The 24945-nt window shown below is 33.8% G+C and overlaps 2 protein-coding genes across 2 annotated transcripts in view; both read right to left on the bottom strand.

Annotated features, from left to right (window-relative positions):
* The window catches only part of LOC144362106 (uncharacterized), a 51126-nt gene extending 45158 nt beyond the window's left edge, over positions 1-5968 (bottom strand). Inside the window, exon 1 of the mRNA XM_085498934.1 lies at positions 5857-5968. Within this exon, the coding sequence (XP_085355060.1) occupies positions 5857-5899 (43 nt within the window). The 5' untranslated portion in view covers positions 5900-5968. The remainder of the gene's footprint in view (positions 1-5856) is intronic.
* An 8752-nt stretch (positions 5969-14720) lies between these two features.
* Positions 14721-19399, bottom strand: LOC146746066 (uncharacterized). The gene is made up of 9 exons (XM_085498933.1): positions 19257-19399; positions 18491-18820; positions 18008-18331; positions 17581-17832; positions 16709-17020; positions 16300-16433; positions 16033-16128; positions 15766-15810; positions 14721-15503 (listed from the first exon to the last, which is right to left on the bottom strand). The coding sequence occupies exons 1-9, from the start codon at positions 19312-19314 to the stop codon at positions 15495-15497; spliced, it is 1560 nt and encodes a 519-aa protein (XP_085355059.1). The 5' UTR covers positions 19315-19399; the 3' UTR covers positions 14721-15494.
* Positions 19400-24945: the final 5546 nt, after the last annotated feature.

Raw genomic sequence — 24945 nt, 5'->3', positions numbered from 1 at the left:
AATTATGCTGATATAACATTCGATATTTGATTCGATATTTGATTCGTTGTTTTATACGTATATGTTACTTGACACTGTTCGATATTTGATTCGATATTTGATTCGTTGTTTCATACATACATGTATATGTTACTTGACCCTGTTCGATATTTCATTCGTTATCTGATTCGTTCAAGATCTTTTCATATGAGAAATGACTTTTATCATCCTGATGCAGCATCAACATCCAGTGTGAACATTGAACTTTAATCTTGATAAAAGAAGGGAGATGTTAGGGAGTTAGCCTTATGTAAGATATGGCGCCCTCAGCGTCCATACTGATAACCCGCTTGTTTATACACTTAATGTATGCAGCCTCTTTCTGACCTCTCGGTGTAGAATATAAACATGGCGTCTTAGATATGCTGTCAGTGTTCAGTCACTCGTCTTGTCATTAATTATCTTCAATGAACAGAACCCATAACAAAACACAGCGACTTCACGCTTTGTTTTCATCGCCGTATTCTTGTTTTTCTGCTCGCTGACAAACGCCGCAACGTCACCGGCAGAAACCTCCCGGTACCTCGATGTTGATGGTTCCGGCTCCATAGCAAATGCCGATTTTACTGCGGGTTGATCTTCTGAGAGCCTTTCAGGATAATAAAACTCGGTTTCCAGGTGGTCAACATACATAAAGTTCTCCCAATCGTAGTATTTCATGTGATATGCCAACAAAAAATAGCAGACGGATAAAAATAGCAGACGAAAATTTGTTTAGAAAATAAAAGTAGTTCGGTCGCCAATGCAAATACCATGCTCATTTGCATATCGACCGTGAAAATACCGAAAACATTATTGCATGGGTGATATGCAAATTAGTTTTAGTAAAAATAAGTGACTGCTTAAAATTACCATTACTGTTGTTCAAATTTTATTTCACTCGGCAAGTATATTCATGTACCCTAAGGGGAAAATATCGTACTTCTAAATGTTGCTTATTTCTGCTATGTTTCGAAAAACGGTACTCCTGAAGGAACTAATTTGTTTGCTCTCAGACCTCATTTGCATATGGAGTGTGGAAATACCGATTTTGATTTCAGGGACGAATCAAAATAAACTGCAGTACATATGTAATAATAATCAGAGAAAGGGTGAATTGAAGAGATCAGACAAGGCATACAGAAGTATTGAGATCATTAGGAGACAAACATTCGAGGAGAAAAGAAGACACAAGTCAACAATACTACAGAAACTACATATCTAGTGTCTTTTGTTTTAAACAATAGCCCGTTACTGGGAAAAACTGTTTGTTTGTTGAAAAATGTATTGGTTATATAACTAACTGAACTAATACTGAATTAGTATTTAAGAACCCGGCTTTGTATGCATGTTTGAAGCAGCGTGGGCAGAAATTGCCACAAAGTTAAGATATCACATGTCAATGACCTATAGCTTCATAACACCACTCACAATTATTTAATGTCAGATTTTTATAAAAACATTAAGATATCATTTTACTAATTTGAGCGTAGTGACTGGATTTTAAAATTTATGCAAGTAAAAGAATAAATTCTATTTTAATTTGACACGTTCATGTGGACATTCTTTTATCAGTGAAACTTATTCCGAATGAGTAACTGTTGCTTAAGGTAGAGATGCAGGTTCGTGGGCACTTGGGAGTGAATTTTTTGTTGCTTTTTATTATCCAAACAGTCTAGGCTATAGACTGTTAAAATTTTGTTGAATTGTGAATAGTGGAACATACTAAAAAAAACGATTTTTAAAATATAGATAACAGGTGCAAAAATTCTCTTTTTTTGAATACTTAGCAAGATTTAGCAAGGCTGTACATAAATAATAAAAAAAAACATGGTGAAAAAAATGGTGAGCATTATCAAACTTCTTACTGAGTGAATTGTTATGCAAATTATCAATTAGCTTCTTTTTAGTGTACATCCCAGATCCCAAAATAGCTCCTAGACGCTTTGACCTTTTGTTTTGAAATTTTCACAAATGATTGACAATGTGTTTATCTTCAAAACGCCGTCGGGGCATTGTTTTTGGTTGAACAGTGTTACAACAATCGTACAGACAACTAGCCCGGGCGGTAATTTATGCATAAACTTGAAGTAGTAAAATTTGAGCTGCTGCCCTGCAAAATTGACAACTGGTAGACAGTTTTCAAGACGGCACTTTCTTCATAGTAAACAGATGTACCCACAAACCAATTATGACAGAAAACAGAAGCATGGTCTAGAAGCTAATTTTTTTTAAATCACTTTTAACCAAAAAAGCACATTTTTGTACATATTTCAAACTACAGTTTTCATAAAAAGAAAATACTAACAAAATTTTAAAATTCATACAATAAGCGTTCCGAAAATATATAGTTTTGTGGACAAGGGAGGTCATCTTGGTTTTCTAATTAACTAATTAAAATACCTGTCAGGTAAACTGCATCTCTACCTTAATACAGGATGTTAAACCTGATTAGCCATCACAATAAATTACTTTTAAGGTAGCGGAATAGATTTTTGGGCACTTTTCACATTTTTTTTTGAAAATCACAAGCATAGCTCCATAAGGCATGCCACATACATTAGTGTATTTATTTTATTGAAAAAATAATATCTTGTACAAGTAAACTGGTTTTTTTCTTGTGTGCAAACAAATACCCAAGTTTTTTGTTTATCCAGTGTACACCCCATGAGTGCTTCTCATTAATATTCATGGTTAACAAACATAACTGAACTGGGGCTAAGCTATTTACAAACAACTGATAAGATATATGTTTGTAGTTTACACACAGCTGATAAGATATGTGCACTGCTTCGTTTCAAGAGGAGGAAGCTGTACAGCAAAAACAACAACAACAAACACTTTCGAAACACAACAAATTTTGTATAAACAAAATAGTACATGAGTGTATCACATGTTACCGGATTTTGCCATAAATTCGCCCGGGCCGTTTAACGGGAGTTTGGTATTTTTTAAGATTTTATTTTAAATATTTTGGGAAGATAAATTTATGTTCTAAATGTTATTTTTAAATCTGTTGTCAAAATAAAAGTACAATGTCACAGTTGGGGATTTTTTATTTTTTTTTATTTCTGTTCGATACATTATATGCTTTTTAGGATCAGATCATTCAACGAGATCCGAATTTTTAATTTGATGGCTGGTTTGAATTTATCCACTTTTACAGTGATCAATATAAGCGTTTGGAAATAGCATAATTATATTGCGTGAGTGAAAGAAGCCAGTGAAACAGCGTGTTCTATTTATTTCTAACGTGCGTGGTCGGCGTCTTTGATTGCGATTGTTTTGTATTTTTGTCTTCGAAATGTATCACTGGCTGCGTTATTTTGGGGGTCACGTCTCGCAACTGAAAGTCCAAGCTGACTTTGTTTTGGCTGTAAAACTAAAAGCCCCCAACGTCGGATTCGTCAGCGTCATTTACAAATACTTGAAGGGCATCTGTGATATCTTCACCTTCAAACTGTCTTCGTCCAAAAAGTCAAATTCGTCATCTTCTTCTCCAGAGTTAGCTTCCCCAGCTAACACCTCTTGAAGTTTGCTGTTCAGTAATTTACTTTCATTGACTCCACCGTCATTCACAGCAGTTTTCGTTTCCTCAACGGCGGTACTCACAATGGTAAAGGATGTTTCCCAAGATAGTACGACCATGGTACGACGTATTCAATGCGGAAGTGTAAATTATAAACAGACCAGAAAATTCCGGTTAAAGCAACAAAAAGACGACAAAAAGACACTTTGAAGCCCCGTCATAGCCATAACAAGAAACCACGTGGGGTTGTTTAATGTCTGTCAATATTTTAGAACACTGCATTTTCATTGGTCGAATTACGTTGAAAGAGTCGTCATTTGAAACAAATATTACAGTCTGTTGACAGTGATTGATCACTGTTATCATCATGAGAAAAAAACAATATCCGCAATGTACTTGCTGTTGGGGAGCCACACTACGGTAGCTTCCTTTGCCGAGATTGCCAGAATCTTCACGATAAAGTGGCAAGTTTAAAACTTGATGCAGCACAATTATTTGCGAACATAATGGACTTGAATTTAGCTGATGGTGGTTGTTACTATTTTAAACCAAAATCAAACCAAAGTCCGACGTACCTGCAAAAAGAGTGCATGTAAATGTGCTGTAAGACGAACACTTTGGTGAGGAGGGGCAGCGTTTCCTTCGAATTTGTCTGAAAATCGCTTTAGGCTTATTCAGGTAAAATGAAAACTAAACTTGCACGAACACTACAAAAGGTCCCTCCCGAAAATAACAAGTCCAACAAAAACGGTCTCGTCGGATGATGATTTACAATATTTTCGTGTTGACAATTTACTCTGCATTTCTTCCAATTCCACACATAAAAAACTTACCCCGCAGCCGTCATTCCATTTTCTTATTCTACCGTATTCTGCGCAAGTTTGCTCGCGGGAGCCTGATAATTATTGTCGGAAAGTGTTCTTGTGTCTCTAAAGGACTTTGAAACTTGTGGAATACTCAAGAAAATAAGTTTGCAAATAAAACGGCCCAAACATAAATACGCTATGTTGACAAACACTTCAACTTCCCAGTGTAGTATTTGTGTTGTTTGCTACCTGCAAACAGAACCACCCGCTTTGCATAATCCCAGCTGTAATGAATGACGTCACCGTTCGTTATCAGCACAGAATGTGTCAAAACTCCATAGCGTGAAAGAAAACGGTAAAAATACAGTTTTTTCACAGACATAAATGTCGAATCATGATTTTTTCTGAAAACAACCTTCAAGGTAATTTATTTACTACCAACCTATATAATTGTTGCTGCTAAAACGGGAGTTAACCTTGATTGAAGTTTAAAATCATAAAAGTGCCGATTTCTCGGTGTTCGATTTCTGGCAATTGCCGTTGACCTAATTTCAAGTAATAAATGTAATAACCATTCAACTAAACACACATAGTCTACACTCCATTTAAACATCATTTACATCACAATAGCAATGTGATCAGTTCAAATGTCTGCAAGTAGAACATGCATGAATGGTTTCAAATTCCTGTATGTTCCTGTTTACAAACGTTCCACACTTTGACCATTGTATGACACTTAGTGCATGCGAGTCGCCGTGCAGAAACGGTCCTGTAATTTTATGGGTCTTTTCTGTGATAACCTTTCTTCATTCGGCATGAAAAACTATAACGTATTATTTGGAATAACAGTGGCATTAAATACCCGCAAATCGACTAAGACGGCCACATTATCACGTGCTTTGGGCAGTTGAGTCAATCAAAACTACCCCCTCTCAATGCCTATGGCTATTTACAACTACTTCACAAGTAACAACAGCTTTTTACACTTGCATCTTTTGAAGTAAATTTCATTCGCTCATATAAATTGTCCACAGGGAGGTATGACAATAAATGAAACTGCTAAACCGGAAACTGTCCGGAGTATGGTGACGCAGTCTAGATAGCACCACATACTTCGGAAATAATTGACGGAATTGTACGAAATAAACTCCTTGTTACAGTAGATAATATGTTCCATTAATAGAACGGAAATGTGGTATGTAACAATAGTGTCATTTCATTTATATTGCTTATATCAATAAATTGATAAAAAAACGGAGGCTAACATATAAGGTTGATGCAAAAACAAAAACCCTAATATTCGGAAAGCCAGACTACTACTACTACTACTGTTTCATACAAGTCAGTGTCAATTGTTGATAATATAACATTCCGACAGTGTTTACAATTAATACAGCTACTCTGTGTAGTAAACGAGTGTTCATCTACAGAAACAATAAACAGTGTTATAAATGCTATAAATAAATGTGACAAACACATATACATATATAACAATACAAATACCTTCAACAGTAAGCAGTGCCATTACAAGAAGTAATACTGCCATTTTCGCAGATTTCCGAGACAGACTTTGAGACGCTGACAGTTTTGACAATTGTTGAACACCCTGGTAGCACAAACACGTTAGGGGAACACTTTTACAATGACGTCATTGTTGCATTGTATTGGTCACACATGTTGATTCAGAACTAGGTCTGGATGTCAAGGTTCATTTTTGTACGTGACGTGGTTACTAAGTTCCTAGGTTATACATAGCGTTACATGTTATACCCAACAAATAATAGCATTTTCAAATTAAGATAGACACTAACGATTCTGTTGTCGATCAGGAAAGATTTACAACAAGAGTAAACAAACGGACACACACTATTCAACACAGTCTTGTTAAATTAGTCAACGAGTCAGTTTGACACAATAAAATACAGTTCAAATAATTTAACGGTATAAGAAATGAATAATAATGATAAAATAAAATTGTCTGAAATAAGAAGTAGTTTGCTTTCTTCTATCATCTACCATTGCCGTTTTACGTAACTAAGTTGTAAATACACCCATATGGCATGGTTGTCACAAATCACACAATGAGCGGTGATGACGACCTGCATACAGGTCAGGTCAATTCTTGTATTTTCTAAACCTCCAATAAATATATATTCATGCAGATAAATTAACATGAAACTTGTGCACAAGAAATTATCACTAATGAATCACATTAATGTATATAAACAGAAATCGATTGTCAATTTATGTGATGGAGGCGAATTCTCTGGTTATACTACTGGTTATTGTGACGGCATATTATTTAGGCAGTGGAGTGAGAGCACCTTCTGTACTGCAGCTGGTGCCTTAGCGAGTGTGGCTATGCCAATGACTGTCATTATTCTCACAATGGTGACATTACAGAGAGTATTGGTCGTTTCCATTTACGATTTATCATCTGTCCCAGTTCTCTGTGGTGGTAATCTTCATTCTAGCCCAGAACACGAGTCCAGTCGTGGCAACAAATTAGCATCATATTAGTTCCACCTCAGATACAATATTATAAAAAAAATGTATTTATTTTAATATGGTCTTACCATGCAATAAGTACAACTGCTTTCTTTCTCGTTTTTCAAATATCATTTTTTTGCGGCACAATAACAGTAGTGTAGTGGCAACGACTGAACCTGAATACCGTCTACATACAATTAATTGTCTTTCTGTTTTGATTCAGTCTGGTGTTGTAACATTTGACTAATATAAGTGGAAGAAAAGACTTTAACCGATATGTAACATTGGAATGCAAAATAAACCAGTAATAGTTATACGCAAGTATGAGCAATAGACGACTTTCCCGGAAGTTGAAGTTATGGCGTTTCGCATGCGCGCGCATGTCGTTTTTGGGTGTACGTAAACGTGCATGCGTAATATTGTGTTCTGGGTGCACCAATCGATGTCACGAAAATAAAATTCCATTCTATCGATTACAAGCAAACTGAAATGTTTGTATTTTCAGCTATGACAAAGCTGGAGTATTTTTTCACTGCAGCCTCGCTACTTCCGGGAAAGTCGTCTATCAGATAAAACAGTAGCTTTATTGACAATTGCCAATGGTGGCGCTGTATAGTTGCAAAAGTGGCTCGGAATGATAGACATCTAGTATAAGACGAAGAATCGCTTGTTAAATATGGTATCCAATCCAATCCAATCCAATTAATATGACAGCAACATGTACAGTCTTCTGGCTAAATATATGTTCTTGCGACGTTTCATAATTAATGTTTTCTAGCAATAATTGCATCTAAAAATAATATTCACGCGATGTGTCTACTTCGTAACATCATTAAAGTTATTAGAATATTGAGTATTTAGTGCGCATGCCTCAGGTCGTTCGTATGTATTCCATGCTAAAATAATTTACCTCTATGGTGTGAGTATCCTTAAAGTTCACCCTTTCACTACCATCTAAATTGTCTCTTTCCTCAAAACAAAGGCACAATCTTCCCCCTCCTTAAGAACAATTAATTCTTATTAAATAATGCATATCTTTTTCAGTGAACTTCACCAATCCTTAGCCACCCCATAATCCCGCCAGAAGGCAAATATCACTAGATGAGTGACGCGATAACAAACAAATATACATGCTTATCTATATAGCGTAATTTGCAACTTGTACCGGTATTGTTCCGAGTATGTTTACATAGTGATCTAACTCCAGCTTGTTATGTTCAGAATTTGTGTTCACATGTGATCTAACTGACTTGTTATGTTCCGAGTTTGTTTACAGAGTGATCTAACTGACTTGTTATGTTCCGAGTGTGTTTACATAGTAATCTAACTTCGACTTGTTATGTTACGAGTGTGTTTACATAGTCATCTAACTCCGACTTGTTATGTTCCGAGTGTGTTTACATAGTCATCTTACTCTGACTTATGTTCCGAGTGTGTGTACATACTGATCTATCTCCGACTTGTTATGTTCCGAGTGTGATTACATAGTGATCTAACTCCGATTTGTTATATTACGAGTGTGTTTACATAGTGATCTAACTCTTACTTGTTATATTACAAGTGTGTTTACATAGTAATCTAACTCTTACTTGTTATATTACAAGTGTGTTTACATAGTAATCTAACTCCGACTTGTTATGTTCCGAGTGTGTTTATATAGTAATCTAACTCCAACTTATTATGTTCCGAGTGTGTTTAAATAGTGATCTAACTCCGACTTGTTATGTTCCGAGTGTGTTTACATACTGATCACTGACTTTTTATGTTACGAGTGTGTTTACATAGTGATCTAACTCCGACTTGTTATGTTCCAATTGTGTTTACATAGTGATCTAACTGACTTGTCATGTTCCGAGTGTGTTTACATAGTGATCTAACTCCGGCTTGTTATGTTCAGAGTGTGTTTACGTAGTGATCTAACTCCGACTTGTCATGTTCCGAGTGCGTTTACATAGTGATCTAACTCCGACTTGTTATGTTCAGAGTGTGTTTACATAGTGATCTAACTCCGGCTTGTTATGTTCCGAGTGTGTTTACGTACTGATCACTGACTTGTTATGTTCCGCGTGTGTTTACATAGTGATCTAACTACGACTTGTTATGTTCCAATTGTGTTTACATAGTGATCTAACTGACTTGTCATGTTCCGAGTGTGTTTACCTAGTGATCTAACTGACTTGTTATGTTCCGAGTGTGTTTACATAGTGATCTAACTGACTTGTTATGTTCCGAGTGTGTTTACATAGTGATCTAACTGACTTGTTATGTTCAGAGTGTGTTTACATAGTGATCTAACTCCGACTTGTTATGTTCCGAGTGTGTTTACATAGTGATCTAACTCCGAATGGTTGTTGCGGTCGTCAAACGTGTCCAGCTGTTCAAACATAACAGACAGTAGACGACTACCTGCCTAACATGCGGTGAATAAAAAAATGTGGACAATAGCACTCTAGTGAAGCAAATTTTCAAGCTTAGTTTGATACTGGCTTTCTTACCAAGGTATTCGGATATTTCACCAATTTATTACCGATAAATCATAAGATACGTCCAAGATATACATGTTGTACCTTCACTGAAGCATGTACATGTTCAATAAGATTCAAGTGATATTTCACTCTGTAGATTTGCTTGTCATATTGGGTTATAAAGCGCCCTCTATAGGTCAGTTATGATATGCAATTTGTTGACGTTGGATAACATCAGATGCACTATAGATACAACTTCTCACACTGACAGATATTTTACGTTAATACTAAAGCTATGTTTATTGCATACACTAGAAACATATTTTATACTTTCTGACTGAAATTTTGTATAAAACTGAAAATTATAATTCAGTTTGAACATGGACAGAGTGCAAATAAATATTAAATCAAAAATAAACAGTGTTATTACTATCAAATACCGTGGTTTGGACATGATGGGGCAATATATTTTGTTTGTCGAAAATCGTTAAATCGTCTGTCGTTGCGCCACAGCGTGTTTAATGTTGGTTCAATGTAACATATATAACGAATGCTATTTATACATATTGTAATGCTCACTGTGCCAGACACCATGAAAATACAACACACCGAATATTTTATTTCATAAGAGACATGCCGTTCTTAGTATCTTAGCTAACCTACAAGATCAGCGCCATGCTGTCAAACAGTTCGGTCGATGTGGTACTATACCGGGTCAACTAGCCGATATCACTGAATGTACGGTTCGTGTCCGGAATTGTATTCATATGCAAATATTCACAATACTGTTTTGCTTTACCCTCCTTATACAAACAAAATCGTAGGTTTCGCTACGTTTTAATCTAGTTATTCATTTGTAGTCTTCTTCACGCAGTTTGCTCGCACAAGAATACAAATTGTTTAAATGATATATTATCCAGTATTTATTATATTAGCTGTAATTTGTCGCAGAACATGTATAGTATACCACCATATCCTATACAAAGTTAGCCCAATTTGTTCTAAACTTTTTGTATTTCGGCATTTCTATGATGTATCCTTAGGAGGGAAAGATGTATAATAATAATGTTATTACGACAATGCCGAAACGTATGCACTCAAGCATTGCCGTGAAGCTGACCTGATCCCGTTGCCTGGACTTAAATATCCGCGTACGATTCTCCAAATTGACAGCGATAAGTTTTAACACCTTGTGAATCAAATATAGTCAACGTTGTTGTCTGTTCATCACCTTCCACTGGATCACTATCATATTCATCAGAAGAATCTAGTTCTACGTAACTTTAGCCGTTCTATGGAAACCATTAAGTGGTGGTAAAGCACCAGTACCGCACTCTAACACGGCGTCGAACCCTGCTTCGATTTTAATAATATTCACTGTGATAGCAATAACTGTGGCTTCATATGTGAACAAACAGGAGAATTAGTTTGTGTACGGGGAATCGATGATTTTGACCGCCCTGTTGTATCTGTATCACACTGAATAAAAATGTACACTTGTCCATCTTGTCTCTAACTACACACAAAGAATGTTTGGGAGCAGCTTTTGTGGCCATATTGCAATTTGAATAGTTTATATTTTGTAATTTTAGGACTTTTGCTTATTCACACTGACAAACTCAAGTGCATATGTTAACCACTATGATGCATTTCAGTACTGTTATGATCATTCAATCATATACTAGGACTGTTACACTGGAGGTGAAAGTTTATGGTACTTTCTTAGATTTCAGTTGGTTATCTTATCACACACTTTCAACAGTGTATAATTGTTTCATGTTACTGGTTATTGGTTTTAAATGTGGATTCATGGGTAAACTCTCTTGCTGCATTTTCATCAACTTTAACAACTGCATCATCACTGTAGCAAACTATACTTATTGAATCTTATCCATCTGTGAGGATGAACAGTTTCGTTCACTCAAGCAGTGTAGTTTGCCTAAGAGTCTAAATATTTATTATACCTCGTCGCGGTTATATACCAATTTTATTTATGAAGTAATAGTGTAAACGTAGTTGAATAAATCGATATTAATTTAAATAGTCTAAAAGAAGAACATCAACTCAATTACTTTCAACATATTACTTTTTAACTCAATATCAATGAGTGATCCCTAAAAAACTGACTCTTTATACATATAATGTGTTGGATGCAGAATGTAAAACATGAAATTATATAATTTTATTTATTTTTCATTCAAGTAACCTCAATATTTTTTAAAAGAATATGTCGTATCCACTGTCAATTGTTACATTGCTAAATAAGCCGAAAGGGATTGAAAATTGCGTCTTGGAATTTCTTTCTGTTGTGTTATACTTTACTTACCAAGTACAGTAAGTGTTCCTACTTCCGCATCTTCATTCCCATCTTAACTAAAATAACAATCATACTGGCCATCGTTGTCTTCTAAATATATATTATATATAACCAAGTCATATCTGTATGGCGCTGTGTACACAACACCATAATTGGCTGGATCACCTACGGTAATAATAGAATCCTGGTCTGTGATTTCAGCTATTGGACCGGTCTCGCCAACTTTAACCAAGTCCAATTTTGTGAAACTGACTGTCTATTTATATACAGTAGTGCATATTCTATACCAGTTGGTCCAATCAGAACTAGTCCTGACAATGAACAATTTATTTCATTTTTTTTCGTTATAGCATTGTTTTTACATATGTTTTGTTGTAAAATTCGGTCATCATATATAATTTGTTATTTCATTGTTTATTTTTAATGTGAGATTCGTTCACTATATCTGACCAAACTGTTTAACGCTAATCAACAAATAATTTTTATGTTTTGCTTTAAAACCTTATCAAAATATTACATCAGCCTTTGCGCTCTGCTTTCAAACGTTTGCCTTGCCTTGCCTTGCCTTCTTTGTCATGAATGACTTTTTCAACGCTCTGTGACAAAACCAATGTATCTGTTTACAATCGACGTGGTACTGTACTATACCAGTTCAACACGCCGAGTACACTGAATGGAAATACTGTATTTACCGGTCACTGTTTGCATAGTGGTTGTTGTAATGATCGATAGACGTAGATTTTAAATCCTACCGGAGTTGAATACCAAAAAGGTCGACTCCTACGCTGAGTGAGTGTTCCACAGACTCAATACCTAGGCTATATCCACTGGCCGAGATACATTCACTAACACATGCATAAAGGTCAACTCACTGATGTCACTGAAGTAAGGTTTGTGTTTGCATTAAAGTTCGTGTCCTCCGTTGCATTCAAATGCAAATATTCACAATACTACGCTACTGTGCTGCATTCTATAAACAAAGTCTATCCGTCTGTGCCCACTATCACGAAATAAGCTTAAAATTTGACAATGCCATTTTTTTGTGATCTGGGTAGTTTGATTTTATAGCATAAAAACTTATTGTAACATTTGAATGAATAGTTTAACAAGTCAGCATACATCTTGTAATAGTAGTCATTCAGATGTTTCTTGAGAAAAAATATAGTGAAAATTGATCACAATCATGCTTTAGATATAGCAGACGATATTTTTGTGAAATTGTTGTAATTAAGGTAAGTAATTTTATTATTTTTTTCGATTTTTTGAATCTATATCAAATTTAATTTAAATAATAATGTAAGTTACAGAATGAAGAAATATGATAAAAAACATGATATCTGTCAGGATCTATCGAATTGGTAGTACTGTTTGCGATTCCACTTAGAAGTGTGACCTTCAGTTGCACTTCGGTATTTGAAAGTAACGCATCTCTGTTTACAATCTTTACCATTAATCCTAGTACTTATCAAACAATCTTATAATTATCTTGAAAATGTATGTTACGCGATAACATTCTACTGACTTACTCACACTCCTGAAATTTGTCGATCACATACAGAAAAAAAGGAGTTTAAATTGTAGGCCACGAACATGAGTCTCTACCTCAAATAACTTGTTAACACGTGTAAAGTTATGCATGTTTTAATATACGTTTCATTGCAGTAAAACACACTGCAAATATTTTATCTGTCAACCAGTTATGATGTTATATGTAGACTATGGTAAATAGCGTCCTCAGTGTAATCGGTATATTATATTCGTAAATTGTGATCTGAAAATTTATTTTAAACTATTAACAATATTGTGTTATATATATATTATCTTACCTTGTCTTCCTGGTGTGATGTATATACACATTAAGTAATTTCTTGAATATATCCACAGGTGATCATGCTGAAATATCACATTATTTAGTAGTGCATACTGAAATATTGATATATATTAGTTGACAGAAAATTAGCGATACATATCCACGCTTTGTGCCTAGTATACACACTTTAAAAAATCAACCAATTTAATGATCATTATTTTGTTATTGCAAAACATGTATGTTTAGGAAAACCTTGCATATGACAAATCGATAGATAATATATACTCCAATACCCACAGTTACTGAGCAATTAAGAAAGATTAAATTATGCAGCCACACCAACGTTGGTGATAAATTTATTTTGCCCTGTTTTTTAATAATATATAAACCATTATTTAAAGCTCAAATACGACGGGTTCTATCACAATAAATCAAATATAACGCCAAACTCAAAGTGTTCAATGAAATTATTTTGCCTGCACTTTAATATCCGCGTATGATTCTATAAGTTAAACGATAGCTTCTTACCTACAACTAGTAGATGCGACAACTGTCAATTAACTGGATATTGCCATGTATTAGTGTGAATGTGGAAGTATGAAATACAGATTTTATTGAATAAGTAATGTTAATCATGTTATATAATCTGAATTGTAAAACTGTATATGCCTGCTTTTCAGATTGTATCACTTATTCCACTACATGAAAATACTGCTTTTAGGGGAAGTCATTGTACGCAGTATTGTCTATTTTGTACCACTGTACAACATTAAATAACACCGTAGTCTACTTCAACTACATCATATTTATTCGTTACAGTGTATCAATTATTTGAATCAATTATTCATGAATTATATGATGATCTGTATAAACACGACAACTTTCTTAATGTGGCGTCAGCTTCAATCCCTAATTCAAGGCGCGCACACCCCAATGAGTTAAGGTTGTTTCTTATGAAAGAAAATATTTTCAGCATCAAATACTTTATTTGTTTTGTGCAATTGACTAGAACCAAACAAAAAACAAAGTACATAGGTGTGCTAAATGTGCAGTAACGCTGCAGTTCAGCAGTTCAGATCACTCAGTGTTCGATATAGGGGTGAACGACCTCCTCTGTATTCGCATGCAAATGAATTGAAAATGACACTACATCACTGCATCGACATGTATAGTATAAGGGTAGTCGGTAAAATATTCATTAGAAACGTGACACTAGTGCAATATGTTAATTAAGTAAAAAAGACCTTAGCGTCACAATTTTTTTTTACAATTACAAATCGGACACTTTTATTAAATTATGCAGATAAGATACATAAACTAATATATAAGACGTCATTGTCAATTTATTCAATAGGTAAATACTACGGTTACATTCAAAATGATCGTACGTAAATTATGTAATAAATTATCGATGATTTGCCAGTCAGAAAATAGTCTCAACACAGTTATATCTAATAATATAGCTGCACTCGCCTCGCATTTTAAGATCTCTACTATGTATATATTTGTTCCTATAATTTTTATATTCTTTCTATATTCCTATGAAAAGTACCCGTGTTGCTTGTAACTATTAAATGGATAATTAAGTTATCAAACATGTTATAATTTCTAAAAGCCAATAGATTAATTAAGGTAACTCGAAGAAGTACAGATAAATATAATTTACTCTGAGTAAATTGCTCGTTAAATTTCAAAACTTGCAAAAGATATATATTTTTGAAAAATCATTATTACGCTATTTAGTACTTATTTAATAATATTTTATTTGTTTATATGATTTGGATAATAATTGACCAAAACTCAGAATGACATCAGTATTATATTGAACTGGGAGCAATATCACAACGTGAATGTTTTTGTTTTTTTCTAAAGGTACTAACAAATTGAAAAGAAAATACTTCAATTTACTTCCGAGATTTGCAAATGTGACACATAAGAGGCAAATCCACAATAGTAATTTAAATATGTTCGGATCAACTGTTTAAATTTTATCAGTCACTAATCTGTGGACGTCAACATTTGTATAGCAATCTGTCTTCACCTTGTATGTGGTAATCGTTCAGATGTTCTGAGTGAAAACAAAAGAAAGTACAATGTTATGAGCACAATGCTTATTAGTTATTTTAGCAGTCGTGTATTTTAATTGGTTCTAATAATCGTCCGTAAGTGTACAATGTTATGTATGTTATAATTAATCATCGTTTCATTACATATGATATTTATACTATAACATGAACAGCCACAGAATATTTTTTGTGAATAAAGTAGAAAACAAATATCATATAAATCGATGTAATCTGTAAAAAGGCATTAGGTTGCTCAGTATTTACCTTTGTCGTGTTTATTACCTCATACGTAGATTGTGTTTCTTGTTTCTGGTGAAAGGGAAGTATAATTACTGTTTTCAACGTTCTACAATCAAATATAATGTACTACAATATCTAATCACCTTCATAATTCATTTGGTCTATTAGTCAGTTCAAAAGCATTTGAAGTTTTCTATAAACTAAACAAATAAAATTATAAACTATTATATTTGAATAATGTGTTTACTTTGTTACTTCATGCGATTGTTAATTTGTAATATGTTCTCTTACCTCATCTGCTTTTAATGTAGGTCTTTCATATACATGCACTGCATCTTTAGACATTGTAGAAAGTGTTGTATAATTATCACCTGAATCCGACATAGACTTTAAAACAAAATACAGAATATCAACATAAAACACATAATTTCTCAAAAAAAAAATTAAACAAATACATGAATATATGTTGGTGTGTTTGACAATATCCACGCAAAGTACCACACAGAAAATCATAGAAAACACAATTATTTACTCGTCATTATTTAACATAGAACATACCTGTTTAGAAAAACTTCGCTTAACACGTCTATGTATAATAAATGCAATGATATTCCCAGTCACTGAGCAACAAAGTAGAACTGCAAATAATGCCGCCATACCTACACTCACGGTGCAGGAATTCTGATCAGTTGCTAGAATAATATACAAATTATGATTTAAAACCCAAACACAGCACGTATGATGTGAATAAACCAAATATTACGTCACAGGTTGTGAATAGATATTCAATCTTTATACATGTTTTTATATTATATGTTGTAATATAGATAGATAAATATGTATTATAAATTCGATATGGTCGGTGTGTTTGCATTTTTGTGAATAGATATTCAATCTCTATACATATCCTTATAGTACATGTTGCTATATATATATATACAGGAGCGTATAATTAACTGCCGCGAACCTGGCCCTGATCCCGTTGCCTGGACTTCAATATTCGCGTATGACTCTCCAAGTTGACATCGATAAGTTTGGACACCTTGTGCATCAAATATATTTAACGTTGTTGTCCGTTCATCACCTTCCACTGGATCAATATCATAGCCTCCATCAGAAGAATCTAACTGTGTGTAATTTGCTCCAATCTGTAGAAACCATTCCCAACACTCGTTATCGGTAAATGGTGGTACTGCATCTGTGCCACACTCTAACACGGCGTCAGACCCTGCTTCTATTTTGAGGGGACTCTCTGTGATAGCATTTACTGTGGGTTCGTCTACAAACAAACAGGATAAATAGTGTATGTAAAACCTAACATTCGATTGTTCAGGAAAGAGCCATAATGTCTGAAATGAACATTAATTTGAATTAAATATATGCATGGAAACGTAAGACTGATCAGCCACAAATCACATTATTCATTTGACGGGAAGTAGCTCAAATCACTAATTGTTTGGATTACTTGTCAACTAGAATACAGCACCTTACGCATTTTGTTATTAACGGTAATTATAGACATCAACACCATGGCAGTTGTGAACGGCATTTCTTTGTCACATTTACGTCACAGATCTACTTCTATCGCTGAAAGGTAGAATTTAAATGAAAAACATTGTAACCAAATGTCTCTGCAAGTATACTATATTAGTACGTACACGTCATACTTTAAACTTTGTCATTGTACACCATGCTATGCATACGTATACATGTATTATATAGTGTATATTTGCATGGTTTGTAGACTATTTAGTCATATGGTCTACTGGATCCCATAGTGTTTGTAGCTGTACATACTGCCTCTGATGTCACTATAATGTGAACACATTGTGTACTTACAAGGTTTGTATATAGTTTGGCTATGCGTTGTACTTCCTTGACTATTTGTAGCTGTACATGTAATATCTTCTAGGTTATCATTTCCAGTATCGATAAGTTCCCATGTGTTCTCATATGCAGTTTCAGTCTGTCCACCCTCAGCTTCCCATTTATACTGATATGACTCTGGATTGGCTGTATCTACACATGCCACATTTATCACACCACCGTCACTCCAAGAAATAATCTCAATTTCAGAGATTATTGGAGGATCTAGAATATTGATGAATCAACCCAGAAGGTAATCGTTACTGGCATGTTTTTGCACTGGTTTTCTACTTTCGACAACGCAGCGATTATATTCTATCCGGAAAATACGGAATGAACTTTGACATACGTAATTGACGTGTAATCTGTTCATAACATTATACATGCTAAGAATACTCACATAACACATTCACGTAAACACGTGCATTTGTTCTTGTTAATCGATCATGTTGAAATGCTTGGCATTTCAAAGCCTCTCCATTATCTGATGCATTGAATGTATAATTCAACACACTCATACTGTTATGTAGTTTGTCATTATTATCGCTGACTTGTGTTGTATATGTACTGTATTCTGTGATATTGGTGTCTCCTATTGTCCATGTTAACTCAGCTGCTGGGTTACCATCAGATGCTGTACAAGTGAATTGCGTTGTTTCTCCTGCTATTATATCTACTTTCTGGTCATCATAGTAGTCAACAATATCAACTGAATCAACATTATCTAATGAAAGAAAATAAATTAATATACAATTCTCTATTAATATTATAACACACCTCTCAAATAATAAAAAATGACAGTCAGTATATCACAACATAATAAGTAAAAATATTATAAATACATTAGTATTCATCTACAAATTATAAGAAATGTTATACTTACCCAACACAACAAGTTTTCCAACTTCTCCATCAAGATTGTTATCCAGACTGAAATAACAATCATATTCACCATCACTTCCATCTAAAGTGACGTCATATACAATCAAATCATATCTATTTGATGTTGACGTTTCAAGACCATATCCTGGTGATGCATTGCTACCACCAGTTGGATATATATTGGCAATTGCGGTCTCGGATCCTTCATATACCCATGTAGCGTGATCAGTTGAGTCGCCCAAGTTGTAAATAGTACAGTCGAGTGTAGCGTCCTCCCCAGGCATCGCATACACCGTACTACTTGGTCCTATCAATGTAGCTTCACCGTTAACTATAAATAATCGATATATTCAATAATTTCCGGGCATTTAATGTTTATCTATCTGGGTTTTATAAATAAATTGCTATGATAACCACGTAGAATTTACATATTTACCAGCTCATAACAGCCAAGGGACATTCAGCCAGTTAAATAGAATGCTAATGGAACAGTGACGTATGTATGACTGAAGCAATTGTACTGAATTCTGTTGACATGAAATCTCGTGTCGGGTTTATTTAATTGAGTAAGACCAATGCCTGAATGTTTCGCTAATATAACTGCCAGCAACACAACATGTCATTAGATTAAACTTGTATACAGCAATTATCACAGATTAATAGCTAATGTAATTACAATAGGACTGTGTCCAAAACAGGTCGCATTTTATGTTGAACTGACACTGTTGACATAGTGATACGTAACAAAATAGCATTGTATACTGTACCTCCAAGTCTCCGGGTAAACAGAACAATGAGTAACATTGTAATGCTTCTCAAATACATATTCACTTGTTTTTCTCCTGTTCACATTCACTTCGTAGTTATTCAATGTCCGATAAAACGTGTGTATATAAACTACTACTTCCGTGTGTGACACCAGGAACATGACTGTATAAAATGTGCATATTCATCAAAGTTGAAAGGTTATATAATGAGGTTAAACTTCCAGGAAGACTCAGAGGTTTGTCTGATAAAATGTTTGACTAAATGTCTGACTGAAATGCATTTTTTATATACTGAAGGATGTTGAAATATTCTATTGATGGTCTAGAATCAACGGGTTCTACGTACTGGCTTCCCAAACTTAACTTTACAGATTATATTTGAGAATTTATGTTTTTCAATTAGATTATTTAGGATGTCATATTCGATTCCCGCCGTTGGTGGCAGTATATCAACAATGCCATCAAATCAGTAATTTGGGTTAACCATGTTATTATTATGAAAAATGTATTTTTATATTCATGTAGTCATTGTTCTCGCCAAAAACGTTTCAGTAAACTTGATTTCTTATCATGTAACTGTGTATATTTGTTATTATACCAACAATATTGAATGGTGAGTTACTATGATTTGATGACGTTACATATCACGTGGCGACTGCAATCAATCGAAATAAATTGTTCAGAGATCATTAAAAAGACTTTAGTGAAAATTTCATTGAAGAGTTACAAACTGGTTGGATTAATAGGGAACAGATATACAGGATTGAACACTTATATATCTATAATTAAGCCCATGATTTGACACCATGCTCTTATCTGTTGTACTAGTATTCAAGCAGTTTTGTTCTATTTATAACCCAAAATATTTTAGACAGGCTGTTTTTCAGCACATATGTGACGTATGTCGAGAAATTAAACTTTTATATACACAATTTGCTACAGAAGAATTACAGTTAATTCCCTTGACTGGATATTCGAAATTGTGAATAAACTTTAATTATGCCTGTTTTGATCATTTTTTAAGATCAAAGTTTGTAACATGTTTGAATACTCTCCTTTTCTTTCTGTCCTTTAGGCGTGTTTTCGTTGCTAAATGCACTGTGATGATCTGATCTGCGGAATTGATGAAAATAAAAATGCTCACTCCAGAAACTAAGCAGAACAGTTTCAGAAAATGTTGATGCATTGACATTTCTGATGGCTGATTCTTCGGTTCCATTTAAATTAATTTTAAAACTTGAGTTTCATTACATATGTCTGATTTTATTATCTAATAATAAATCAGGATGACAAATTAAAATCCTTACAGCAACCATTGTATATTCACTACATCGTGTTTATCAAGTACGAGATTAAACAAAAAATAAATAAATACAATCAAAACATTGAAGTTGTATTTGTTACATGTATAATTCACAAAATATATACAGCAATAATTATATATATACATGTGTAGTTCCTGGTTCTCGCGAACTTTATTATTTCTGCAGTCATCAAAGTGCATAATAATAACATAATAACAAGTTTTGTATGTAAAAAGCGATAATTCAGGATCACTTTCATAAAGTCACCATGACGTTTGTTTGGATGTAGATAATTTTGACGAGGGTATCATATTGCATCACGATGGGGCCCTGGAACTTATGATGACATCCTTGACATAATATCAATTCTACCGAATGATAGAAATGTTAGGCAAATGTTGAAAGAAGAGCGTTCGCCTGTTTCTGTGTACCTAGTATGGCGCTTACTGACAGGTACGTATGAAATCAAAGAATTAAGGAAATTGAATACAACGCGAAACCTTCTTTAGGAGGTTCAACCTGAATTCAATATTATGTAGATTTTCTATTTTTTGGATTGCTGTATATTCGTGATATATATAGTGGATATAACCTGACAACATTTCGATATTTGTGTGTTTATAGAGAGAATATCTGTGTAATCTTGCAAGGTGACATGGTAAGTGACCGACTGACCAATCACATTTATAATAGCTTTGTAATATTATACAGTATTATACCTCGGATTTTGACACTTAGATAGCGAGGGTAGCCTGGAAAAAATTAGCAATAATTCCTTATTATAAGTACAAAATAAGTATAGTGATATAAGTAAATAAGTAAAAACAAATACAGATCTCACATTTTAAGATATGCGAAAACAATGCATCATTTAAGGTAGCGAGACTATTATTTGTGTTGAAAATTACGATTTTCACATTTATTTATTAATTGATGAAATGCACTACATGTATAAACTTCCATGTGATAAAGTCAACATAACATAGAATGTCATGTAAGTTGGTTAAAATGTAGATTTTCTGAAGGGAAGCAAGGCAGCCTCAGTAGTGTTTTCCAAACACAGGTTTTATCTGTGTGCCTATAAGTTTCAAAGATACACTCAAGACAAAGCAATGTTAGGATGTGTTATCAGGAGCTATCTGACACACAATGAGTGTTTCCAAACATTTGAGTGGTTTGTCTCCGCCCCTGTTTGTTTCACAGATTACTCATTTGCATATGAATGTGTCAGACACAAGGTCACACAGCAACTGAAAAAAAATCATTGATTTTGGTGTTTTCATATGCCGAATTTATCCAACCATAGCTATCCCATTCCTTTATTTTTTTGTTTCCAATACCCTTACACATTTGGATGTCCTTACACATGTTAACACAGACCTTGACGGGAAAACAAATTGATTGTGCCGATAAACAAGCTTGAAAATCGTTGCTGTTACTTCATGGACGTTTTCTAGGAGTTTATGTTTTTCAAAATACAAGGTCTTTAACAAAAAATAACGTATACTTATTGTCGTCGGATTAACACTAAATTTTCACAGCTTAAAGGTGACAGTGAGAGGAACTTGAATGTGTCCAGACAAACTATTTCATCGATTATTTACCAACGAGTTGTGGTTTGAGTTGGGGGCAATGCGACTAAAACAGTAATTGAAATTCAGCACACTATTTTTTTAAAACGTGTTGCTTGAATGATACTGACCAGACACATTCAATTTACCAGACTCTTGAACAACTAGGAAAAGTGAAAAAATACTCCTTATTGCCAGCATAAATGCGTAATTATTTTTTTTTACAGAAAAAGTATTTTTTCACCTTCGATTGAGTAACGTGTCGTAGAATGCAGATACAGGCATGCAAAATACACTTGTGAATAGCTTGAAGTCTGGTGATTCTAAAAATATATATTTCCCTGGGTCTATTTGTAGTCATTTGGTCACAATTAGAAGATGAAAACAAGTATGCAAATAATAGTCCCGCTACCTTAAATACTAAATATAATACAAAAATTCCATAATTTTATAAGCTATAATATCCATCCGTTTATCGCTCTTGGTGTAGAATGTTTTATAGTTGATACGTCTATGGCTTTAAATTGACTAGGAGTATATTGAATGATTAGAAGATTGACCCTGCCATAATGTGTCTGCTTTCCGATGACAGTTATGTTGAATGTAGTTTTTTCCTGGTTTTGTCTATGTAGTGAATCGGTAAATCATTTTCTATACGCTTTATTTATGATTTATTTCAACATCTTGATCAAACTTTACGTCCTGCAAAAATTATAATATATAGAATTTTATTTTGTAATGATTAACAGTAATGTTATGTAAAATATCAGCAAGAATGTAGACGTCATATTTACATACATACTGAATATAAAATTCGGGCGATGAAATGTGAAAATCGAATACACGAATACATTTTATAACATTAAATTATTTAAACAAATAAAAAAATTTTTTTTCCGTGAAAGTATTTTATTTATTTCAAGTTGAGCAAATTATGTAATCACTTCATATCGATACATAGAAAAGTAATGCTCGAAATATTCACTTTTCTTTCCCATGTGAACTTTACATAATTAGACTCAAATTCATATTTAATGGTTAAAATGTTTGTATTTTTTATGTTGAGAAAGAAAAGTAAATACAATAGTTTGCTTGTTACTTACTTGATGTATATACGGAAGGCGATATTTAAAACATTATAATGTAATTCATCATTATGTAAACAATACAATACACATGAAGTGACGGCACATCACTGGCAGCTGCAATGCAATAATCAATTACAACGTTTATGGCAGTTTTTGTAATAACGCATGCAATATATGTTATATAGTCACTGTGAAAAATTACATAATAAAACTTGCAAGATATATACAAAGAAAAATAACACAAATTTAAAAAAAAAAGCTAAACATATTGTGTTTAAAAAAGACTAGAAGCTGTGTATATTATTTTATGCTACTCATTGAGTTTCTGCATTTTATATACGCAAACAGTTGAATGTCATAGTGCTTATAGTTTGAAAAAATCGAACAGTAAATAAAAAAAAACATACAGGTATTTTTTTCCTTCGCTATTCGTAGCTGTAAATTGACATTTTCTATAAGGTCATTGTAAGTATCTCTAAATTTCCATGTGTTATCATCTTCAGTGTCCCCAGTCTGATTTCTATCGGCTTCCCATTCATATCTATGTGAGTCTGGATTGGCCGTATCCACACATTTAACTGTCACTGAATGATCATCCCAATTCACAACCTCGATTACGTGAATTACGGGTGGATCTGAAAAAAAAATATTGATTTAGTAACCATAATATCTGCTCCCATACGCAATACGGTACTTGCATACAGTCTCTTGTTTTATTGTTTTATTTCGAGGTCGCCATTTGTAAAATCTCATAATAATCTGTTTTTGAAGAAAAAAACACTAACAAATAAACAAGAGACTGTATACAAGTCCAGCAATATGTTTAATATGGTAACCAGTCGGAGAATATGAAATAATATGAAACTATATTACTTTCCATTTTAACTAAATTGTATAATGAAAGTAATAACGTCGAACATTCTGAAAGCTAATTTAATCGAACGATTCGGTCAAGTACTGTTCCGACTGATGAAGGGTTCAACATAGAACCCGAAACAGCACCATCACACTAGTGAATAATCCAATTACGGATAAATTTGAGTGCTGTATCGACATAGGCTTTCTTCGTACTCAGTTTTGTATTCCATTATTGTTTCCATGTTTACTTCTATCAGGATCACACCTGAAAAATATTTTAACACGGAATTTTACATCTGTTACGTATTTAGTTAGCTAATGCAATACTGCCCTCAGTCGTTGAAATGTTCGTCAATCCACCACCCCCATCAATAATGTTGGAATGCTTGGCATTTCAAAGCTTCTCCATTATCTGTTGCATTGAATGTATAATTTAACACACTCATAATGTTATGTAGTAAGTCATTATTATCGCTGACTTGTGTTGTATATATACTGTATTCTGTGATATCTTTACCACCTATTGTCCATGTTAACTCAGTTTCTGGGTTACCATCGATTATGGAACATGTGTATTTTGTTGCCTCACCGGCTTTTATGTCTACTATCTCGTCATCATAGTGGTCAACGATGAAAACTGAATCAATCTCCTCTAGTGATAAGAAAACATAATCATAACATAAACATAACTTGTGAAAATAAAACCCATAAAAAATACCCGAGAAGTCTTTTCAGCGAAAATTAATTTCAGCTAAAATAAAGTATTTTACAGTATACAACGCGTGTGAAATACATGTTTTGATTACATGAATTCGACCACGCGCTGTGCTACGACCACCGCCTTTTAAAGGGTATTCAACAATTGAGT

The sequence above is a fragment of the Saccoglossus kowalevskii genome, chromosome 5 (assembly GCF_978046115.1).
Source record: "Saccoglossus kowalevskii chromosome 5, keSacKowa6.1, whole genome shotgun sequence".
NCBI lineage: Eukaryota > Metazoa > Hemichordata > Enteropneusta > Harrimaniidae > Saccoglossus > Saccoglossus kowalevskii.
This window is presented reverse-complemented; position numbering and strand designations above follow the sequence as displayed.